The 24582-nt window shown below is 39.1% G+C and overlaps 1 protein-coding gene across 1 annotated transcript; it reads left to right on the forward strand.

Moving 5' to 3' along the window:
• Window positions 1-20798: 20798 nt before the first annotated feature.
• LOC117458027 (uncharacterized) lies at window positions 20799-23970 on the forward strand. The gene is made up of 5 exons (XM_034098265.2): window positions 20799-20897; window positions 21538-21728; window positions 21864-22019; window positions 22263-22355; window positions 23662-23970. Exons 2-5 carry the CDS (start codon window positions 21627-21629, stop codon window positions 23968-23970), a joined length of 660 nt encoding a protein of 219 aa, XP_033954156.1. The 5' UTR covers window positions 20799-20897; window positions 21538-21626.
• The last annotated feature ends 612 nt before the right edge of the window (window positions 23971-24582 follow it).

Below are 24582 nucleotides of genomic sequence, written 5' to 3' on the forward strand. Positions count from 1 at the left end.
AAAAATTATACATTGAATTCAATGGAGAGAGAAAACGTATATTTTGATCCCGTTTGAATTGTGCCACGAATGACACATATGATGTTTGTCAATCTTAAACAATCATTTCCATGTAAAAAAAGTCACAGTTTGTCGTAAAACTGTTGAGATATAAGACTATGAAAAATACGCAACTACAAATCCCAAATCCCATTCTGGGTCGCGTAAGTGATGTCATAGGCGATAATGCTCCAAGACTGGTTGCGACTCGCAATTAAAGCAAAGAAGAAGATCTCATAACTGATTTATTCCCTCCAATAAATATAAGAGATTGCTCCAATACATTCACTTTTACAAGATGCCTGTGTGCTTTGTACCAGGTTGGAATCACAAAAGTGATCATACCACTTGCTCGTTCTATCGCTTCCCGTCTGATGAAAGGACCAGGAGTCGTTGGACCAAACATCAGGTAATACTCATGTTTTGCATGGAACATAGTCAAGTTAGCTACATAGCTAGTAGCGAGCACGTTAGTTAGCATCACATTACTTAGCCTTGTCATTTGTATTAGCCTTAACATGAAGTAAACCCAAATGTTAAACAGTAAGAGTAGTCATGATGGTAAGTATTTTGTGAAACAGCCTATCGCCCCCTCCACCAGGTGCTAAAGGGGCGGGAGGTAGGCTAACGGCACATTAGCATCGGCGATCATTTCTACTTAATGCTATCTGCTCAAATGGTTAACATTGAACATTAAAAGTTCAGGGAGAGTCGAAGGAAGGCAGGCATGACATTCTTCTGGACGTGTTTCATTGTGATGATAGTGAGTCAATCTGTTTGTTGGAAAGACAGTAGTTGAGTGATTACTGATAGAAAATTATTAAAAGAGATAATTATTCAAAGTGTTGTTACTTTAAAGTGTTGTTACTGACCTTTTTCTCTTTTATTTTCTTTACCTCACCTGTAACTGCTGAGACCCTGAGGAACATGCACACTGGACTGACCTGCTCTGGCAACCTGATTTCCACTGTACGTAATAGTATTTGGTTATGGTATATTATTTATATACATCAAAGGCACAATGCACCCCCCCAGAGATCAATCAATCAATCAATGTTTATTTATATAGCCCAATATCACAAATGTTACATTTGTCTCAGTGGTCTTCACAGTGTGTACAGAATATCAGTATGACAATACGACACCCTCTGTCCTTAGACCCTCACATCGTACCAGGAAAAACTTCCGAAGAAAACCCAGTTTAAAGGGAAAAATGGGAGAAACCTCAGGGAGAGCAACAGAGGAGGGATCCCTCTCCCAGGACGGACAGACGTGCAATAGATGCCGTGTGTAAATTGAAAAGATAATACATTTGCAACATAGGTAGTCCAAATGTTTGGAAATGCATGTGTGTATAATAGGAAGATGAATCCACGAGGATATCCATCCAGGACCGATGATCCAGGACCACAGCCACGACTCAAGATCCAGCACTCGCGATCCAGGACACAGGACCGCAGGATCATCCATGACTCCGGATCCCGGCGTATATAGACGCCAAAAAGAAAGAAAGAAATGTGGGGAAGCTGGGTTAATCGGAACATGAGAGTACACAGGATTGAGTGTGATATTTTGCATATAGGTCATGTGAAATCATCTACAGAAAACTGTAGGAACGGCAACTTGTTTTGAAATTGAATTTGTAATATCCGATAATAAAGTTGATCTGTTTTCTTTATTCTTCTCTCTTCCCAGCTCCATCCATCACCATGCTCTGTTCCTGCAGGTCCTGCTTGCTAATCAATGCTAATATGTTTTTACACAATTATAAATAAAGTCAATGTTTTGTATGACATGAAGTTGTGCTTCATTCGGAGTCAATAATAAATTCATTCTGCCTTCAACTGCACAATGACTGTGGACTGCACCGACATCCATGTAGCTGCCCCCCAGTAAGATGAACCAAGCAAAGAGGGTCACCATCATGCCCAAGGACATCCAGCTGGCCCGCCGCATCCGCGGAGAGAGGGCTTAAACTGACCTGAGACCAGCACACCCAAACACAACAGCTCTTTTAAGAGCCACCTACAGTTTCAAAGAGTTGCAATCCTACATTATTATAATGATTAAACTGGTTCATGTGTCACTTAGTTTACTGAACCGTGATGAATGAAAGAAATTAGTGAGGTAGTGGTTTAAAGAAGTTACAAAGACATTAATATATGAGTGACAGGTCAGTGTAAACACAAGCTTCTGTCAATTATGGATCATTCAAACTATATACAAATAATATGTAATAAAGTTCTAAAATAAGTATTCGGTATATTCCTTGATAGCTTTTGGAGAAGGTTGTTTTTAAGTTTACTAAAATCTATCGTTTCAACTGTTTCACTTTATAAAAAGGAACAGGTGAGAAGAGCATTATTGAGTTTCTTATTCTGTCAGTAAATTATCCAAATGAATGTTTTTCATTATTTTAGTCAACCCTAAACAAATTGATTGTACCTTTTTAATAATGACCTTACATGGTCGGCAAAGTTATATTAACTTCAGAAAATCAAATCTCTTCTGAGAAAAACTAATACATGTTTAAAGATAGGAATTTGCCATCCCACTGAAAAACAGTCCGTAGAGATTTAAAGGCGTAGTTGTAGATCAGTCCAACGTTTCATTTGGATTCATTTCTCCAACGGTCAACTATTTTCATAAAGAATATATATATATATACAATATTTATATTTTTCAAAGTCAACTTTATTGTCAATCTTACTCAGTTTGTGTTTATAGACTGAGAGATCAAAAAGACGTTTAAATAAAATTATACAATTTACAGATATGTAATGTATACAAATATATATCCTATATACACCATCATGTATAATGATGGTGTAGTATGATGTAGAAGGAAGTGTGGTAGATAACAAGTAAATATACAGTCACATACAGATCCACGTTACAGCAAAAGATGGAATAACTAAGAAGCACGCAGTATAATAATAATTACATGCGACAATTAAATAACTGCTCAGCATCTCCACCACAATCCCAATCTGCTGTGTCCTGTTTTCCTCCACTCTGCATAACACCCCATCACACATACGAAACACAACGCAGAGTCTGAGGGTGTTAAGAGTATGTTTATTTAAATGTCCTCCTCTACTGGCCAACACAGGGAGCATATGCTGGGTGTAGAAGTTCTCCAGGAGGAGGAGATTTCCATGCCATGCAGGGTCTTTGGGGATGAGGATGATGATCGCCTCCTTCTGATCCACACAACAAAGTAGCAGAGACTCCGGTCTGTAATGTGCAGCTGCCCTTGGACCTGGTGCCAGTATGGGTGATTCTCCTTGAGAACATATGACCCACCCTCCTCACGGAGACAGAAGGATGGTAACTGGACTGCCTCCGCGATGGTCATGTTCATGTCACCAAAGTCCTTGAATCTACACACAGCAAATAAACTCAAATGACACAACGAGATGTAAAAGGAGATCACACATACAGTATAGACTTTTAGACTATACTGTATAGTCGATATAAAACTGGCCGCTTCAATCTGAAGAGCAACTAAAACAAAACACGGGAGTGTACCTTGTTCTTGTGAACACTAATGTTATCCACAGCATACACAGAGACCACAAAGTTCTTAAGGAGAAAACTAGTTACTAAAACAAAACACGTTAGTGTACCTTGTTAGCTAATGTTAGCTAGCTGACATTAACGTTACACATTGCACTCATATTACTCACCGAAACCTTGTAAAGCCGGTCCCGCATGCTGAGTCTTACAGAACTGACTAACTCCCCTTTTGTGTATGTACAGCTCTCAACATGCCCAGACTTGTAGTGATGTTCACCTCGTTTTATACTTTTCGCCTCATTCTAAAAGAAACAGGTGAAATTTGCTAACGTGACGGCCGTCTTTGTGATGGTGACGCGTATTGTACGAGACCAAGAGACCTGTAGTTCACTGAGCGGTTTCACACACACAAATGTGTAACTTCACAGTTTTACGACACATTTTTATTTTTTTGAGTTGCAAAATATTCTTTTAAATTGTCAAACATCATATGTGTCATTCGTGGCACAATTCAAACGGGATCAAAAGATAACTTTTCTCTCTCCATTGACTTCAATGTATAATTTTCCGCTTCCGGGGTCCCATGGAGGCTCCCGGAAAGGGAGGGACTTCGCCTCTCTATAGATAGGCGAAGTCACGCCCATCTACTTCCGGTCCATGGGACCCCGGAAGCGAAAAATTATACATTGAATTCAATGGAGAGAGAAAACGTATCTTTTGATCCCGTTTGAGTTGTGCCACGGACTACACATATGATGTTTATCAATCTTAAACAATCATTTCCATGTCAAAAAAGTCACATTTTGTCGTAAAACTGTTGAAATATAAGAATATGAAAAATACGCGACTACAAATCCCAAATCCCATTCTGGGTCGCGTAAGTGATGTCACAGGCGATAATGCTCCAAGTGGTTGGTTCACTTTTACAAGATGCCTGTGTGCTTTGTACCAGGTTGTAATCACAAAAGTGATCATACCACTTGCTCGTTCTATCGCTTCCCGTCTGATGAAAGGACCAGGAGTCGCTGGATCAGACATATCAGGTAATATCATAGGTAATATTGTTGTGCATGGAACATAGTCAAGTTAGCTACCTAGCTAGTAGTGACGAGTAACAAGCACGTTAGTTAGCATTACATTACTTAGCCTTGTCATTTTTAGTAGCCTTACCATGAAGTTATTTTATTACATGAAGTAAACCAAAATGTTAAACAGTAAGAGTAGTCATGATGGTAAGTATTTCGTGAAACATTTGAAGAGTAGCCTACTGCGCCCTCCACCGGGTGCTAAGGAAGCAGTCAGGGAGAGTCGAAGGCAGGCAGGGAGCTTTGCATGACATTCTTCTGGACGTGTTTCATTGTGATGACAGTGAGGGTGAGTCAATCTGTTTGTTGGAAAGACAGTCGTTGTGTGGTTACTGAGAGAAAATTATTAGAAGAGATAATTATTCAAAGTGTTTCAAAGTGTTGTTACTTTAAAGTGTTGTTACTGACCTTTTTCTCTTTTATTTCCTTTACCTCACCTGTAACTGCTGAGACGTTGAGGAATATGCACACTGACCTGCTCTGGCAACCTGATTTCCACTGTACGTAATAGTATTTGGTTATGGTATATTATGTATATACATCAAAGGCACAATGCACCCCCCAGAGACATACATGTATTGAGTGTGATATTTTGCATAGGTCAAGTGAAATCATCTTTACACACTAGAAAACTGTAGGAGCGGCAACTTGTTTTGAAATTGAATTTGTAATATCCGATAATAAAGTTGATCTGTTTTCTTTATTCTTCTCTCTTCCCAGCTCCATCCATCACCATTCTCTGTTCCTGCAGGTCCTGCTTGCTAATCAATGCTCATATTTTTTTACACAATTACAAATAAATTCAATGTATTGTATGACATGGAGTTGTGCTTCATTCGGAGTCAATAATAAATTCATTCTGCCTTCATCCATTCTGCCTTCAACTGCACAATGATTGTGGACTGCACCGAAACCCAGTAAGATGAACCAAGCAAAAAGGGTCACCATCATGCCCAAGGACATCCAGCTGGCCCGCTGCATCCGCGGAGAGAGTGCTTAAACTGACCTGAGACCAGCACACCCAAACACAACGGCTCTTTTAAGAGCCACCTACAGTTTCAAAGAGTTGCAATCCTACATTAATAATAATAATAATAATAATAATAATAATATATTAATTTTATATAGCGCTTTTCTGAACCCAAAGACGCTTTACATTTGGGAGGGAGGGCATAGACAAAAACCAAAAAAGACAAAACCAAAAAAATATATATATATATATATATATATTATAATGATTAAACTGGTTCATGTATCACTTAGTTTACTGAACCGTGATGAATGAAAGAAATTAGTGAGGTAGTGGTTTACTGAAGTTACAAAGACATTAATATATGAGTAACAGGTCAGTGTAAACACAAGCTTCTGTCAATTATGGATCATTCAAACTATTTATATAAAAATATGTAATAAAGTTCTGAAACAAGTATTCGGTATATTCCTTGATAGCTTTTGGAGAAGGTTGTTTTTAAGTTTACTAAAAATCTATCGTTTCAACTGTTTCACTTTATAAAAAGGGAACAGGTGAGTGGAGCATCATTGAGTTTCTTATTCTGTCAGTAAATTATCCAAATGAAATGTTTATCATTATTTTAGTCAACCCTAAACAAATTGATTGTACCTTTTTAATAATGACCTTACATGGTCGGCAACGTTAAATTAACTTCAGAAAATCAAATCTGTTCTGAGAAAAAACTAATAAATGTTTAAAGATAGGAACCTGCCATCCCACTGAAAATCAGTCCGTAGAGATTTAAAGACGTAGTTCAGTTCAACGTTTCATTTGGATTCATTTCTCCAACGGTCAACTATTTTCATAAAGAATATATATATTTTTCAAAGTCAACTTTATTGTCAATCTTACTCAGTTTGTGTTTATAGACAGAGATCCAAAAGACGTTTAAATAAAATTATACAATTTACAGATATGTATATATCCTATATACACCATCATGTATAATGATGGTGTATGATGTAGAAGGAAGTGTGGTAGAAAACAAGTAAATATAGAGTTACATACAGATCCATGTTACAGCAAAAGATGGAATAACTAAGAAGCACGCAGTATAATAATTACATGCAACAATTAAATAACTGCTCAGCATCTCCACCACAATCCCAATCTGCTGTGTCCTGTTTTCCTCCCCTCTGCATAACACCCCATCACACATACGAAACACAACGCAGAGTCCGAGGGTGTTAAGAGTATGTTTATTTAAATGTCCTCCTCTCTACTGGCCAACACAGGGAGCATATGCTGGGTGTAGAAGTTCTCCAGGAGGAGGAGATTTCCATGCCATGCAGGGTCTTTGGGATGATGATCGCCTCCTTTGTGGTCCACACAACAAAGTAGCAGAGACTCCGGTCTGTGATGTGCAGCTGCCCTTGGACCTGGTGCCAGTATGGGTGATTCTCCTTGAGAACATATGACCCACCCTCCTCACGGAGACAGAAGGATGGTAACTGGACTGCCTCCGCGATGGTCATGTTCCTCTTGCTGTGTGGACACTTCACCTCCAGCAGGGCAGATGGCTGCACAAGTCCATCGGGTGATGCTCCCAAAACACCCGACTCACTCACAAAGAGACCAGACTCGAACACTGTCACCCAATAGGCCTGCACAAAAGCCTTCACCCCTTCGGCCTCGTTTATAATCCCCCAGTTGACAGTTGGCGATGTCTCTGGCCAGTGGGTTGTATGTCTCCTCTCGCTGTTGGTAAAGTTGAGACACCGGCTGGACTACTTTTGAAGTGCCAGGCTTCCTCCACTGGCACTCAACATCTGTGGAGCTGATCTGCCACATGGCACATATTGCCAATGCTGCAGCGTGGCTGCATTTGTACATCCCCCGTGCACAATCACAGACATCGCTCTGCATCGCGCCATCGTCTCCCATGCAGATCTGTAAAAATAAAGTAAGTACCATTTGTTAGCATGCTATAATAGATTGAATGAGCAATAATACAAGGATGGTCCGGATCTGGGGGTGGGAGGGTTTATTTTTCCATAGTTTTGTCCTCTTGTCTGATTGTTGTTATTGTTTGTTTTTTCTGTATTTTTTGTAATTTGTGTTGTACTGGTTGTGATTGTACATTGTATTTTTCTAAATGTGTATGAATAAATTTTTGAAAAACATTTGATCAACAATAAAAAAGGATTTGGTCAGGATCTAGACTCAGTGTGTAGTTTATTACTGTTAGGAGATTTTGGTGGACAACTCGTCCGCTTTCTTAAATCTCCTCGCGTCCCTACACAAGCTGTTATCTTACATGAAGGAAACCCAGAGCATACACTTAACCATTAAACAATAATCCACTTTAATGGTAATATACAATGCAATACAATCAAATACATTACCATACACAACCATATCGTATCATATGTGTAATGTCAGGAGTTGGCCTACTCCTGGCTCCTGCCCACAGGCCGCCAGACCTCCAGTCCAAGCGGCACGAGGAGAGAGAGAGAGCACACAGCGGGGTTCCTGTCTAAATACCTCGCTGACCAAAGGAGGAGTTATCTGCGCCTCCCTTCCAGACCAGTGATTGGCTGCTTAAATTCCCCAATCCCAGTGGCTCAGCTTCATTATCACAGGGATCTGAGATGACTGTATGTTAACTCCACACCTTCCCCCTCTTCCTTTGTCCTCACAAAACCAAATGTTCACAGGCCCCAAAAACAGTTCACAGTTTTCTTACTCAAATCATTTTCAAGCTTCTTCACAGTTTGCATGAATACATACAAATATTTCCTTACAATTCCCTCTTTTGCACTCTTAAAAAAAGAGTGCAATTTACACAAGGCACTTGCAAAAAACTGCATCCTTGTCTGCTGAGTCTCCATACTTTTTATTCTCAGTGTCCACAGTGAAGGGCACTCCGTCCAGGCTCTCGTTGCAGATGACGCAGCGGAAGCAACCGGGGAGGTAAGACTTCCCCAGGGCCTGCCGGCCTGCATGTCCATGATTAGATGTCCACCTGCGTTGCACTTGTCTGCAGACTGCTGGAACCCAGAGTACAGAAAGTCCTCTTCACAGAAAACCCTTCCTGCATCATAGTAGAACGCCTTCCCTCTCAGCCTTCGACTACAGGCGCTGCAGGTGAAGCAGCTGTCATGGTAGAGGCTGCCCATAGCTTGGCAGGCCTGGCTGGCTCCATACACCGTCTTGTTGCACTTAACCCACACTCCTGTTTCAGCGGAGAGTGGAGTCCCCTGTGCCATCCTGGCTTGCCGTGTCTTTGTCCCCTCTGATCCGCTGACGGCGGCTTCTGGGCTGCCTGCTAGAGAGATGTCTTCCTTCTCCTCCGGCTTGCTGATGGCGGCTTCCGAGTCGATGCTGAATAGATGTCCTCCCGATCTTCCTTCTCCGGTCCGATGATGATGCCTCCCGGGACGACTGCTGGATGGATGTCCTCGAGGTCCTTCTCCTCCAATCCGCTGATGACAGCATCCGAGTCGACCTCCATGATGAGAGCCAGATCTGTCCTGATGTCGTCTAGGGTCCTCGCAGGTGTTTTCCCCCGCCGCACACTGGCTCCGCACAGTGGTACCAGTTGTCCCCCTTTCCTTGTAGGCGGACGGCATGGGATGTCCTCTGGGTCACTCGGTCGGGGCCGGAGAGCCTGGGGTTGACAGTCAGCCTCCTGCGTCTCGGGTCCCCCTTTTGGCATCCACAACCTGTGTGGAGAAATCTGATACAAATCCCTCAAGCCTACGCTCCGGGCAACTTGGAGCCTGTTGGTGGGGTGTCTTAAAACAACAGACGTCTGAGCACAGGTTTTCTAAATTAATTGTGCAGCTTCAGAATCTTAATACTTGGACTGTGCCCACTAAATAAGAACCACAACATCTTTAGGTAAACTAAATAACATATTTCAATAGCTCTGAATTTCTGACAAGCATCTGTATTTATTTAAATGAAATCCCTGAGATCCCATTAAAAATCTAAAAATATGATTTGAACTGCTAATGTTTCTGGTAAAGAAACACACTAATGTTATGGATTCAAAAACAACCAAAATCACAATACTAACAAAGTGAATGGCTTCCTGGTGATACTGCTTCTACCCGTCAGTGCTTAGATATTATCCCACTAAAAAAATGAATACAGAATTCCCACAAACTGTCATCAAATGTCTTTCTATTACAAATGTAGATGAAATGTACATCCCCATAATGACCTAAACAATAAAGTCTATGGCTCTTACTTCTTTACCAGGCTAGTTACATGATGTTGTCTGTTGAAACATTACTCACCGGTCAGCCTCTCCAGTATTTCATTCTGGACTTACATCTCTCTGGTAGCCCCTTGGCCACTGATTCTTTATCTGTGTTACCTGCTATAACTCAATCAATACTAGAGACATGTCAACATTCATCAAACAGCCTCTTATCCCCAAATATGGAGCAGGTCAATTCTAAAACTGTCAATCAATGGTCAGATTGAACAATGGAGTTGGGCAGCAGGTTCCTTTCAGTCCCTAAATGAAAAATGTACATTGTAAAGTTTACACTCCCCCTTTTTTACACATTCTCTCATGTGTAAACAAAAACCTGTATGGGAAGAAAACCTTCAGGTCATAATGGATTATAAGACAATACCAAACATTTTTCCCAAATGTACATCCATTATTTCCACAGTAAACCCTTGAGAGTGTTTCTCTCCATCATTCAGTCCTAAAAGAAACAGAATTCCAAATGTCATAGTTTGAGTTTCACATTCTTCAAACTGCCACCTCCTGTGGGAGTGAAATATCAAGCAGATTAGATACGGTTTCCCCTTTTGTGCAATGTTAGGAAACCTCTCATTTCACACATTATTATCACCCATAAATAATGTGTTAGTCCAAAACATGCTTGATTAGTCATCGTTTTAAATCATGCAGTTGCACTGATCAGGTGCAGACATACACTCACTCACACTGTCAGGTTGTAAAGTCAGGTTTGGTCAGGTTCACCACAGAGTCAGTCATTGACAGTGCCTTCCCAAGTTACCCTGTCGGTCAGTTGGTCTCAGTCTTTTTGGCCATGTGTCGTGCTCTGCAGAGACTCTGATGTTCCAGCACAGGCCAGCATCTTCCGTCTATACAAATCTGTATATATGGAGCGCCATCATTTATTAATTCACAATTACAACTATAATGTTCAAGATATCTCCAACCCCTCCTTGCTGTTTCCCACATTCCCTGAAAAGTGTCTAGCCAAAAAAATGTCACTTCCTTATTGTACTATTACTATTACTGCAATTCATTTACACCTAATTAGTATTAAAATGACTAATAGATCTATTTCAGAAACATGTGTACATCACTATCTTGTGTCAAAACATTACTAGGATCTGTAAAGATCTGCTATGTATTCCATAACTCATTCTATCAATTTATCTTCAATTCTGGTGCACTTAAAGAACAATGTTACCCTCTTTAACAGTGCGTGGAACTCTGGGTGTCTGAACATGAAACCAGTACCTCAAATTGAAATACTATATTTTGTTTAGAACCAGCTTTCCCTTCAACATGACCTATATAAATAAATATTTATCTGATCTCATAGAGCTGTTACTAAAACTCTCCCTTTGAACTGATCAATACTGTAACAAATTAAAACACTACCAAATTCACACACGAATAAAAAGTCCAGTGCATACTTCCTTCATGCCCCCCCCCCTTTTTTTATCAGTGTGTATTAGACTGATTTTCCACTTCACTTTAATAGTCTCCTCTTTTCCGCTATTTTTATTTACCAATTGACTAATTTATGGTCAATACATCTTCTTATCTTCACTTATTTATATTTATCTTTTGTTCACGATAACAATGGTATAACAACCACACGTCTTCAATTCTGGTCCACCTAAAAATCAATGTTAAACTCTTTAGCAGTGTGTGGAACCCTGGATGTCCGAACATGCAACAATTACTTCCTCCTTTATCAAGGATTTAAAAACAGAAGTCATTTCATATTTCCTATGGTAATAACTATGCTACAATGGTGAAATCAATTATTTAGATTGGAATACTATATCTGGCTTGGCACCAGCTCTCCCTTTAACATTATCCATACAGATAAAGATTTGTCTTATAGAATGGTTCCTAAAACTATCCCACTACCTTATTCACACGTGAATAAAAAATGTCAAAGAATATTTTGTTAACATGATGAAAAGATTGAAGAATATGGTTGTACTCTGAACCCTCCGTGTGTTCTCATTTTACTCTAATAGTTTACTGCTATTTTTAATTTAATAAATCTTTCTGTCTTTACGTATTTATGCTTTAAATGTGCGTTTTGTGAATAAGTGTGTTTATGTGTAAACTCACTCATTCCCGTTTTCCTTTTCTCCTCCTCTGGTTTTCTCAAGCCGTGACCCCGGCCTCCTCACTTCTAATCGACCATGCCAACTCCTCTGATTCTGTGTTCTCTTCAGTCCATCAGCTGTAACTTCATCAGCTGTAACTCTTTTAGGCAGCCATTGGCCCAGTTACATCTGCATGCCCCATCATGCTAATGTTCTTGCACTGCTTTGCATTTCATCTCCTCCTTTACAGTCTCCCTGCTGTTTTTATGGAGGGCGGATTCTGCTCTCATGTCCCACACTTTGCTCTTGTGCTCAGCTTGGAACTTCATGGTCCCCTCTGAGGGACTGATGAGCGTAGATCTCTGCCCGTCAGCATGCTGTTTGGTTCTGGATGTCACAGGTGGAGATAGTTCTGGCTGCAGTCTTGTTGTTGTTGTTGTTTCAGCTCTGGTTCTCTGTCTGTTCGATGGAGAAGGAGGAGTCTCCCGTTGGGTTAGGTCTTTTGTCTGCTTGGAGGGTCGGGATTGTAGCCTTTTCTAACTCAGAGGGGGAGTCCAGGTCTCGGGACGCATTACCTATAAAAAATCTAGCACACTGAGGTTAAATAAATCCAACCCTTTCCACTCTGACTCTTTGTAATCATACTATCTGTCTTAATTGTTAAATGCCATCTAAACAACCTAATTGATGTCTACAAATGATATTACAAAAACTCACTCTAAAAATTGTTTCATCCATTGCTACATATTTACCCAACAACTCTTTCAGGAAACCATTTTCTCCTATAAATTGAAAAACGTACATGTTTCCAGCATCACATATTCCACACACTACGAGAGAACATCTTCATATTTTCTCCAATATTTTAAGCTAGTTTCTATAACAAGATTATCATGTGTGACATAATAATCAGATGTCTTGTTTGCTAACCAAGAATATTAAACTTTAAAATCTCTTTTGACCAGTTGAAGTCCTGCTTACTTCATCCTTAAACTCTTCTTTAATTTGAAACCAAAAAAGGTCTTCCTTCTCCACCATGATCCTATCTCTATATCAAAGTCCAGACAAACTGATGATTTATCTTCAGAAACCATGAGGAATGACTCATAAAACACTATTCTCCCTTACTTCAGTTCTAAATCAAATGAGCCAGACAGGAAACCCCCTTTAACCACTTGCTTATCCTATTATTTTGATCAAAGTTGTGTTACAAGCAGGTTAGATCTGTAATGAATTAAAATCAATATTTAAAGACGCAATATAAGTTAAATATATTGTTAAGCTAATTACTGTTTTATTGTGAAGGCCTCTCTGGCAAACAGCGGCCTTTGGCTTTTATTTTGAAAGGCCGTTCCGGAACAGCGACAATCGTTCTAATGCATTAACTATAGTCGTGAAAGAGACAAGGAGGGGGAAGGCGTGTGGAAGCAAGCAATGAACTGAAAATGCCACCAATCCTGTTTTAACGTGATGGCGTACATTGAAAACCGAAGCGGGCATAAGCACCTCTGTCATAACTGACAAGCGTTCAAAAACCTTTCTGCTTATCCCTTAGGCTACTACTTTTCGTTTTATTCATAACCTAAAAATCCAATTGTGATGAATAGCTTGCTTTTGTACCATTACATTTACCAACATAAAACAAGGTCTGTACTAATCAACAATGACAACCTACAGACAGCTCATTTATTTAAATATACGCAATATATTGACTTCGCTTTATCTGACTTAATTAACGTGCTTCCCCCCCTTTCAGCCACTAGATGGCAGCAGCAGAGCACAAATGAGCTTCACTCTTCTGAGCGAATGTCTGATTACCACAGACAATGCTCACACAGGTTATTCAGGTAAAAATCACACAGATTTATTCCCCGTACATTTTGTCCAGCTTTATAATGTGGTGTTTATTTCAACAGGCAGACCAAACCATGGACGGTGCTTCAACACGCATAAGGAATGTGACCGTCCCATGGAGCTTAAACGCCCAGGTTTCAGCGAGCCCTTTACCACACGTTTGCTTTTCAAATGAATGTTTACAGACAAGGGGAAACGAGAGCCGGTCTCGTCACAATGTCGGTGACGGTAGCGTTCTCTCCCCAGGATTTAACAGATAGCAGTCCACTGACACTTTCGCTTATTCGGTCTCAGACTGCTATTTTACCCCCAGTTATAAACGGCGGATCGATCTGAAATATCGATCATCCAGGTTTCGTCGTGTAGGAATCATACCTAGAGCCCACAAACTGCACCGCTTCCACGCCACTTCAGGAATAAACTACCTGAGATCCACGCTAAACTGCTTTATTTCTCGTCACGCAGGACTCTCTGTACCTTGCGATCAACTTTCACGTGTTTTATATAACTTTCCTAACATGGTACAATATGCATCGTATATTCCATTTAAACCTTTTGTTTTTAAAAATCAAAAAACACCGTGAAACGCCTACAGACAATCCTAATGTTTTAGATATACCCAATCACAGACAGTTGATTTTCATAACAGGCGTCTGTGGTACCTTTTGTCTTGTTGATGCAGGGCCCTGCGTGATTGTCTGAGGTGTTTGAAAGCGTTTGTTCCCGACCCAGTCTGGCCGTCTGAATCCTTCCACAGCTCATGTTTATTCGGCGTCGAGATCACCATTTGTTAGGAGATTTTGGTGGACAACTCGTCCGCTTTCTTAAATCTCCTCGCGTCCCTACACAAGCTGTTATCTTACATGAAGGAAACCCAGAGCATACACTTAACCGTTAAACAATAATCCACTTTAATGGTAATATACAATGCAATACAATCAAATACATTACCATACACAACCATATCGTATCATATGTGTAATGTCAGGAGTTGGCCTACTCCTGGCTCCTGCCCACAGGCCGCCAGACCTCCAGTCCAAGCGGCACGAGGAGAGAGAGAGAGCACACAGCGGGGTTCCTGTCTAAATACCTCGCTGACCAAAGGAGGAGTTATCTGCGCCTCCCTTCCAGACCAGTGATTGGCTGCTTAAATTCCCCAATCCCAGTGGCTCAGCTTCATTATCACAGGGATCTGAGATGACTGTATGTTAACTCCACACCTTCCCCCTCTTCCTTTGTCCTCACAAAACCAAATGTTCACAGGCCCCAAAAACAGTTCACAGTTTTCTTACTCAAATCATTTTCAAGCTTCTTCACAGTTTGCATGAATACATACAAATATTTCCTTACATTACTTAATCAATGCTCTCTACATTAGGAAAACACATACCAGTGTACCAGAGGGAGTCACGCACAGCTGTGCCTAGATAACCAACATCCTTGAATCTACACACAGCAAATAAACTCAAATGACACAACGAGAAAAAGGAGATCACACATACAGTATAGTCGATATAAAACTGGCCGCTTCAATCTGAAGAGCAACTAAAACAAAACACGGGAGTGTATCTTGTTCTTGTGAACCCTAATGTTATCCACAGCATACACAGAGACCACAAAGTTATTAAGGAGAAAACTAGTTACTGAAACAAAACACGTTAGTGTACCTTGTTAGCTAACGTTAGCTAGCTGACATTAACGTTACACATTGCACTCATATTACTCACCGAAACCTTGCAAAGCCGGTCCCGCTGCTCTTACAGAACCGACTAACTCCCCTTTCGTGTATGTACAGCTCTCAACATGCCCAGACTTGTAGTGATGTTCACCTCGTTTTATACTTTTCGCCTCATTCTGAAAGAAACAGGTGAAATTTGCTAACGTGACGGCCGTCTTTGTGATGGTGACGCGTATTGTGCGAGACCAGAGACCTGTAATTCACTGAGCGGTTTCACACACACAAATGTGTAACTTCACAGTTTTACGACACATTTACATTTTTTTGACTTGCAAAATGTTCTTTTAAATTGACAAATATCATATGTGTCATTCGTGGCACAATTCAAACGGGATCAAAAGATAACCTTACTCTCTCCATTGACTTCAATGTATAATTTTCCGCTTCCGGGGTCCCATGGAGGCTCCCGGAAGGGGAGGGACTTCACCTCTCTATAAGAACTGGATACAGCGTGGGAGGTGGGGCCTCATTCATTCCTATGAGAGAGTTGCTCATTAGCGCATGATGATAAAATGGCCCAACTTTTGCAATATGGTCTACACTCAAAAAAATGATTCAAGCCCTTCTTAGACTTGACACATTAATAATGGTTTCACTTTACTTAAATATGTTTATTTAAGAAATAAACCTAAGTATAGTTCATTAGTGTAACACAAATTACATTAATCAATTCACTTATTAAATGTATTTAAGACAGAGCAACTCAAAATGAATTGTTTTCATTGGGGACCGCCCCTTTGCACATCCCCTTTGCCCATGCGCAACATCCGTGCTGTCATTTGCCGCCTTTTGTCTAACACTGACTGTGGAAACTGACTGGAGAAACTGACGGTGGAAAGTCTATTATTTGGTAAGTATTTGTTTTTTCTAGTAGTTTAGAATGTTCCCTGTTTCCAAGTAATGCCTTTTCATAATATCGACAAGAATATTTGAAAACCACCGTGTTATATTTTTGCTCCGTTTTTAGTTGGGTCTAAACAGCAAGCTAGCTAGCTTGCTAGATATGGCTGGCATTGAATACTGGATAGTAGAGATCATTAGATTATATTACATTAGATTTAACGTTATTGTCATTGAACACAGTACACCGAAATTCAGCTTAAATTCAACCAAAAAATACAAAGAGTAATTCAAGTGCATGAGGTGAAGCAGCAAGCTAGCTAGCCAGATAACTGGTTTGTTAGCTAGCTTGCTAGATACGGTTAGCATTGAATACTGGATAATGGAGATCATTAGATTATATTACATTATATTTAATGTTATTGTCATTGAACACAGTACACTGAAATTCAGATTAAATTCAACCAAAAAATACAAAGAGTAATTCAAGTGCATGAGGTGAAGCAGCAATCTAGCTAGCCAGATAACTGGTTTGTTAGCTAGCTTGCTAGATACGGTTAGCATTGAATACTGGATAATGGAGATCATTAGATTATATTACATTAGATTTAACGTTATTGTCATTGAACACAGTACACCGAAATTCAGTTTAAATTCAACCAAAAAATACAAAGAGTAATTCAAGTGCATGAGGTGAAGCAGCAAGCTAGCTAGCCAGATAACTGGTTTGTTAGCTAGCTTGCTAGATACGGTTAGCATTGAATACTGGATAATGGAGATCATTAGATTATATTACATTATATTTAATGTTATTGTCATTGAACACAGTACACCGAAATTCAGTTTAAATTCAACCAAAAAATACAAAGAGTAATTCAAGTGCATGAGGTGAAGCAGCAAGCTAGCTAGCCAGATAACTGGTTTGTTAGCTAGCTTGCTATATACGGTTAGCATTGAATACTGGATAATGGAGATCATTAGATTATATTACATTAGATTTAACGTTATTGTCATTGAACACAGTACACCGAAATTCAGTTTAAATTCAACCAAAAAATGCAAATAGTAATTCAAGTGAATGAGGTAACAGTATAGGAGGCAGAGCCTGCATGCAGCCCAGTAAGGGCTGCCATTTTCTATCATAAAGCTCAGCAGGTCTGTCCATCTCTCTCCTGGCCTTAGTGCAGGCAGGCAGAGGAGGACAGGCGGAGCCACTCGTTTCTGTAGGAGTTCAGTTGAGTTGAGTTTTTTACTGCCAAATATTTAATATAAATAATGAGATAATATATATGTGAATCTTGCATGGGTAACCTCACTCACAAGCAGGCACCCAGAAATGTAGGCCTGCTTTATAAAATGTCTACTAGACTCTTAATGTTAAAGTGTGATCTTTTATCCTTTTTTTTTGGGTTGTGCAATATTAGGCAATTATGTGTTGTCTGTGAAAATTCAAATATATAAGCCTTTTAATCACACCTCTAATATATTTTTGTTGTTTTTTGCAGTTTGATCATCATTAACAAGCACCTTGGGGCAACCTCTTATTTATGGTAAGTACACGGCTACTTTCACAATACTTGCACAAGCTGATCTGTGACATTGTCAGTTGTGTCAATTTCTAATTCTATTTTTTCTCTTTTTCAGGTTATGCATGTGGCAGTGCAAACACTGCAGTTTGGAACTAGCTAGCAGGTATTTGTTGTTAAAACATTTCCGGCAGACACATGCACATTTAAGGGGCAGTTGTCGCTATCCATGTCCATATACTGATTGCCCATGTTCGTTTGACACATGGAGTAAGCTTTTAAATCACACATACAAAACTCATGCTAAACAGCTAACACCAAAGCCAGTAGAATTACCTACATTTCAGTGTCATGTGTGCTCACGTAGAGACTTAACAGAAAAAGATTTCTTCCAACATATTAATGGACATCTCAGGCATAATGAAACTGTACCATGTATGTTTCTAGGATGCACATTTAAAACTAACATTTACATTACATTCAACACACACAAAAATAGGAAACACAGACAACATTCACTGTGGTGATGCTTCAGAAATACACCTTCCAAATGTAATCGAAGAAAAAATTGCATGCATTTTATTGAAGTTGGAAAAATATTGTTCACATTCCAAAGACAGTTATTGATGAAGTCCTTTCTGAACTTCACTACATATTAAGTACATCATCTTTGCCTGTCACTAGAGCTATTGTTTCTGATGTATTACAGAGCCATAAACTACAGGTTGAAGATTCAGTAGTTGGTGAACTTTCCACTGCTCTATGCAATTCTAGTCCATTGGCCACAGCTATTGCAAAGGATGGCCCTCTTGCTACAGCATATAAACGTACACAGTACTATACATCTCATTTTGGTGTTTTAGAGCCGGTTGAGTACATACTAGATGCCCAGAGGAATAGGACATTTCAATATATCCCTCTGTTAAAGTCTTTGCAACATTTGCTCTCTCATAAAGGTGTCTTTGAACATATTGAAACGCAACAGCGGCTATTGGCTGTTCCCCAAGAGTACAGAACTGTAAGAGACGGTGAGTATTATAAACAGAATTCGTTTTTTTCTGATGAAGGTTTGAGAATCTCTGTAAATCTTTATGTTGATGATTTTGAGATTTGTAACCCTCTTGGGACATCTCGAAAGACACACAAACTTTGTGGTGTATATTGGGTTTTGGGTAATTTGCCACCAGGTTCCCATTCAACACTAAACTCAATCTATTTAGCTGTTCTATGCAAATCTGATGATGTTAAGACCTATGGCTATGGAAAAGTGTTGGAGCCTCTCTTGCAAGACTTAAGCATATTAGAACAGCACGGTGTATTTATAGCTCAGCTTGGTCAGTTTGTTAAAGGTTCTGTCCAGTGTGTTATAGCTGACAATCTTGGAGCCCATGGGCTCGGGGGATTTGTTGAGAGTTTTTCAGCTGGGTCAGTATGCAGGTTTTGTACTGGAGTCAAATCAGATTTTCAGACTAAGGATGTCCAGTCAGGTGCTTTCCAACTGAGAACAAGAGACATCCATGATGTTCATGTCCAGTCTGCTCAGGAGAATGCAACTATTTGCTGTGGTGTAAAAAAGCAGTGTGTTTTAACAGAGCACCTTTCTCATTTTCATGTAACTACTGGTTATCCTCCTGACATTGTGCACGACCTTTTTGAAGGTGTTGTACCAGTTGAACTGGCTCGTTGTATGAGTTTGTTGATCTCCAAAAAATACTTCACTTTTGAAAGGCTCAACACATTGATTCAGACATTTCCGTACAAATGGGGGGACAGAACCACTGGACCTTAATAAGACTGCTTCCCTTTGTGATTGGGCACATTTTACCAGAAGGTGAACCAGCGTGGCAGCTAATTCTAGATCTTAAGGACATAGTTGAGTTGGTTGTGGCCCCTGTTCACACAGATGAGACCATTGCTTATCTTGAAGCCAAGATCTATGATCATAGACAGCGCTATCTTGAACTCTTTCCACATGTAAAGCTCATACCAAAACATCACTTTTTAGAGCACTATCCGCAAATGATTCGTTGCTTCGGGTCTCTAATTGCACTGTGGACAATGAGATTTGAGGCTAAACATAGCTTCTTCAAGCAGGTTGCTCGTCACACCAATTGCTTTAAGAACATACCTCGTTCACTAGCTACTAAACACCAGTTCATGCTTGCCTATCACACACATTCCTCCAGTGTCAAGAAGTCATCCTTGGAGGTCACACATGTCTCAATCCTGCCTGTTGATGTCCTTAATGAGGGAGTCGTGTCTACACTGAAACAAAGTTTCCCAGATGTGACTGAGGTTCATATGGCAAAAAATGTGTCTAGCTTGGGTATAGGTTACTGCGAGGGGATGATTATTGTACACGGATCTGCAGATGGACTGCCTAAATTCCATGAGATCATTAAACTTTGCATTGTTAAGGAGAAGTTGTGTTTTCTGGTAAAAGATGCATGTGCTTGGAACAGAGAGCATTATGGTGCTTTTGAGCTGTCTGCATCGCCTAATACAGAGGTTGCCGTTATTGAGCTTGCTGACTTGGTAGACCCCTATCCCCTTGCAGACTACATGGTTGGGAGTTTGCGCATGGTAATGTTGAAAAGATTCATCATTGTTAAAGGTGAGTATCATTTTTAAACCTAAATAGTGTGAGCTCTGGATAGCAGGCTCTGACAAAAACTGTAAAACCATTTGTATGTTCATCTTTGATATAATCCTAATGTGTTTCTTTCTTGTTATTCTTTCACCTTGTTTCTGCTCTAGATTAAAAGGTGTTCCATAATGGCAGGTCGGGCGCTTCTGCGCATCATCTTTGCCGACCAGTCTGACTCTAGAAAACTGACCCTGGATTCGGAATCCCAGCAACAGTTGGAGAACTGCACACATTTGTCAAGACATCTCTTCAATTGAAAGAGGACTTCCGTCTGCAATACATGGATGTTGACTTTAACGAGTTCATGAATCTTACATCAGTGTCTGAAATTCAGGATAAAAGCACACTGAAAGTAATTTACTCTCCTATATTGTCAAATATTGAGCCCTCCATCACTTTGTACACAGTTGACTCATTTGATAAGACCTCAATTACTGGAAGCTCAGAGCCTCTAATCCCTGCATCATCAATAGCCTCATGCTGCAGTGACGATATGGTGTATACGTCAACCCCGCATCCATCCCCTAAAGCTCAGGCCTCACAATTGTTATCCTGGCCCACAGTTTTTGTGGTTCCTAAGCTCACCTACGAGGCTGAATTTGAGCTTCATCTAAAGAATGCAGAGTTTGAGACAACTGGTACATACTTCCAGCCTGGCCTAAAGCTGAAAGGAGTCATTCTTGATGGCCTAGCCCAAGAAATGATCAAATTCATAAAATATCCGAAAGACTATCAGTGTGAAGAGGTAGCTGCAGCGTTGACGAGGGCCCACCCTTGTTTGGGGCAGCTAGGATCCAAGACAGGATTTGGGGGGTGGAAACAGTCTCTTAAGTACAAAATGCAAAACTATCGTACAAAGCTTGGCCGTCTTGGACATCCTGAAATCCTTGTGAACTCCTTAAAGCACAAGAAAACAGGCCAAGGCAAAGCTGCAGCAAACATAAAAAAACCAAGAAAAGCTGAAGTTAACTACATTCCTCTGCACCCAAAAGGCGAAACCACAGAAAGCTTGGAGAACGAGAGAATTGCCTTATTGTCAGAACTGAAGAAGCGTGACAATGAAGTGGTGATAAAAGCAAAAATGGAAAAAACCTTCTCCCACAGACGCCTTGAGATTGTGGAGCAAAGGCCTTTGATAGGGGACTTCAAATGCAGATGGCCTGCTCTGTTTCAGCAGAGTGAAGTAAGTAAATATTTGTATTTGTTGACAGTCTTTTATTATTGTCCTTTGTGATTCATGTCTACATCCTTGCATGGTTGTGATTCTAATAAACAAGTAACAATTGGTTGTATTGTGCCTGTTAATAATATTTTTAAGGTGAATGCAGAGTTTTTGAGGATCACAACATCACCACTTCAATCAAAGTTCATGTGGCAGCTGGACCACTTCTCAGACAAGCTCTTGAAGATCTTCAAGACCAAAGGAGGACTGAAGGGGCACAAAATCAAGGAAGCCCTTGCAATATCAGATTCGGTTAGTATAAATGCAGAGAACCTCGTTTTTCACTGTATTGTTTTTGTCCATGCTCGTATGAACACATTTAAGAAATTGTCTGCTTTTATAGTGTTTTTAAGGCAATAGCTTATTGTGGAAAGGTAGGGTTAAGGAGTCCTGCTTAGGGACACACACGATAGATACAGCCCTCTACTTTGTAGACTACCTGCTGTGTTGCACATGCATTGTGCTTAATTGTCTTTGATTTATCGCCCCTGCTAGTTTGAAAACATCCACATCAAGAGGGGGTGCATCCTGCGAAGCATCGCGATCTACCTCAACGAGGATCCAGACTCTTTTTTTAAGGAGTATCAGGTATGTTTATCACAATATGTTTTCAATGTAGTGGTTAACAGTGTTACCCACAATTATAACCACCATTACTTACATTTATAATAAGAAAATTATATGGCACACAACCCTATTCCTGTTTATATGTTATCACATATCATAAATACATGCCAAAATAAATAAATCTATACATTAATATAGGAATGAATATATGTAAGAATGAATAAATACAATAATAATAATAAATAGATACAGAAGTAATTTAATCAGGCAAGTGTTTAAATAAATATAGGAAAAAGTGAATTAATACATTTATACAGCTATAAATACATCTATAAATTAACATAGGAATAAAATTGATAAATACAAATGTGAATTAAAACATGAATATATCTGGAAATAAATACAAATAATAAATTAATGCTGAAATAAATATTTAGATTTATATATAAATACATCTATAAATGAATAAATAAATATGGACATGAATACATATGTAAGAACTTATAAATAATTGAATAAATACATAAATAAAATAATAAATAAATGCTGACATACAGAAATATATTAATCAATAGATTCATGTTTAAAAAGGTATGTGAATGCAGCAATTACTAAATTGTTAAAGGAATAATTACATAATCACATAAATCAAGGAAATAAATGATTAAAGAATAAATAATCAAATATATATCGAAATAAGTAGGTAAATGCATAATTAACTACAGGAATAACAACAAATTACAAGATTAAGTAGGGATGTAAACAAATAACTTAATACCTGAATGAATAAATAAGATAAAGTTGATAATCAAACAGAATGTACAGGAATATATCTTTATAACTTATTTATGCAAACATTTTCTTACAAGCTTAATTTAGTTCTGTGTTGGAGGTCCTAACCTTCTCTGGTATCACTCTGGACATTTTTGTCCAAATTGGTAATTTTTCACGTCAGATTTGGCTATAATGATTTTGTGTTTTTTCTAGATACTTTTTGGAATTTCAATTTTTTTAATCGGTCTTGAATACACTGTACAAATTACCCTAATTGTCCATTTAAAAAATGTTCCCACACTTCCCAAAAAGTGTGGGGGAAAAATATTTAAATATAATATTGTTATCATATCATTTTATCATTCAAGTTTTTGAAAGTGGACATTTTTATCCTGAGTGGCCAAATAGGGTAGTACATTTGAGTGATACCAGAGGGTTAGTCTAAAACTGTTTTGATCAATTAGGAGAGCCACATAAGTAAATCTGCTTCTATAAAATGTAGTAATTCAGGTTTTAGTTAACACATGTGTTGTATGTTTGTGTCTTTGTTCAGGCCTCTGCCTCTGAAGATGCCAAGAGGGACATGGCAAACAGAGTCATGGGCATATACACACTTCAAAGAGATGTGGATGGGCAGCCAGAGGACGTGGGAATTGTCATCGAAGGCAATATAGTCATGGACAACTTGGGCAGCGTGATTGTGGGGTTTGTCATGCTATTGGGACTTATTTATGCCCTGGATTTGAGCTTTCCGGACAACCTCAAACACACCTTCGAGTTCATGCAGAAGGTAGTGATGAATCTGGATGGGCACAAGCTGAATGGTAAAATCGAAAGTCTGAAGATCAAGTTGTTCGATTGAAATGTGAAAAAGAAGTGACTCATGAGTTAATTGTTGTCATTTTATTCACGAGTTTCCTAATCAGAGCAGATTGAGCCGTTATATCAATCATTTGTTCTGTGATTTTCTGTATTTGTTTGTTTCAACACACTGTAACACTATTTCCATATGTTGGTGTTTGCAGTGCACTCTTTATGTTATGCGTTATTTTCCTGTTAGAAGAGCAGTGCATACCCCTGTTATATTGTATTCATTGTATTTGGCAAAGGGTGATTTGTAAGTTAATTATAGGAGTTCCATTTCTCTGCCATTTTAAAAATGGTATTATCTTTCAGAAATGTTTTTCATTCATTTTTAAAACACTGTATTGAATGGAATGGAGGATTGTTTTGAATAATGTGAATTTAAAAAATAAAAAAAATAAACCATGTTTTCTATCATGTGTAACACATTTTTATTAAATTATATTTAACCTCATTATTTCATTTTCAATTAATTAAATAGGATTTAGGTGGACTAGCATTATTTAAATTCATAAAGGTAATGTTATCATTTTACTTAAACTCTATTTGAAAAATTTGAGTTGGACTAACTCATTTACATTATACTGCATGGACGCCATTAGTTTGAGTT

The sequence above is a fragment of the Pseudochaenichthys georgianus genome, chromosome 14 (assembly GCF_902827115.2).
Source record: "Pseudochaenichthys georgianus chromosome 14, fPseGeo1.2, whole genome shotgun sequence".
Classification (NCBI taxonomy): Eukaryota; Metazoa; Chordata; class Actinopteri; order Perciformes; family Channichthyidae; genus Pseudochaenichthys; species Pseudochaenichthys georgianus.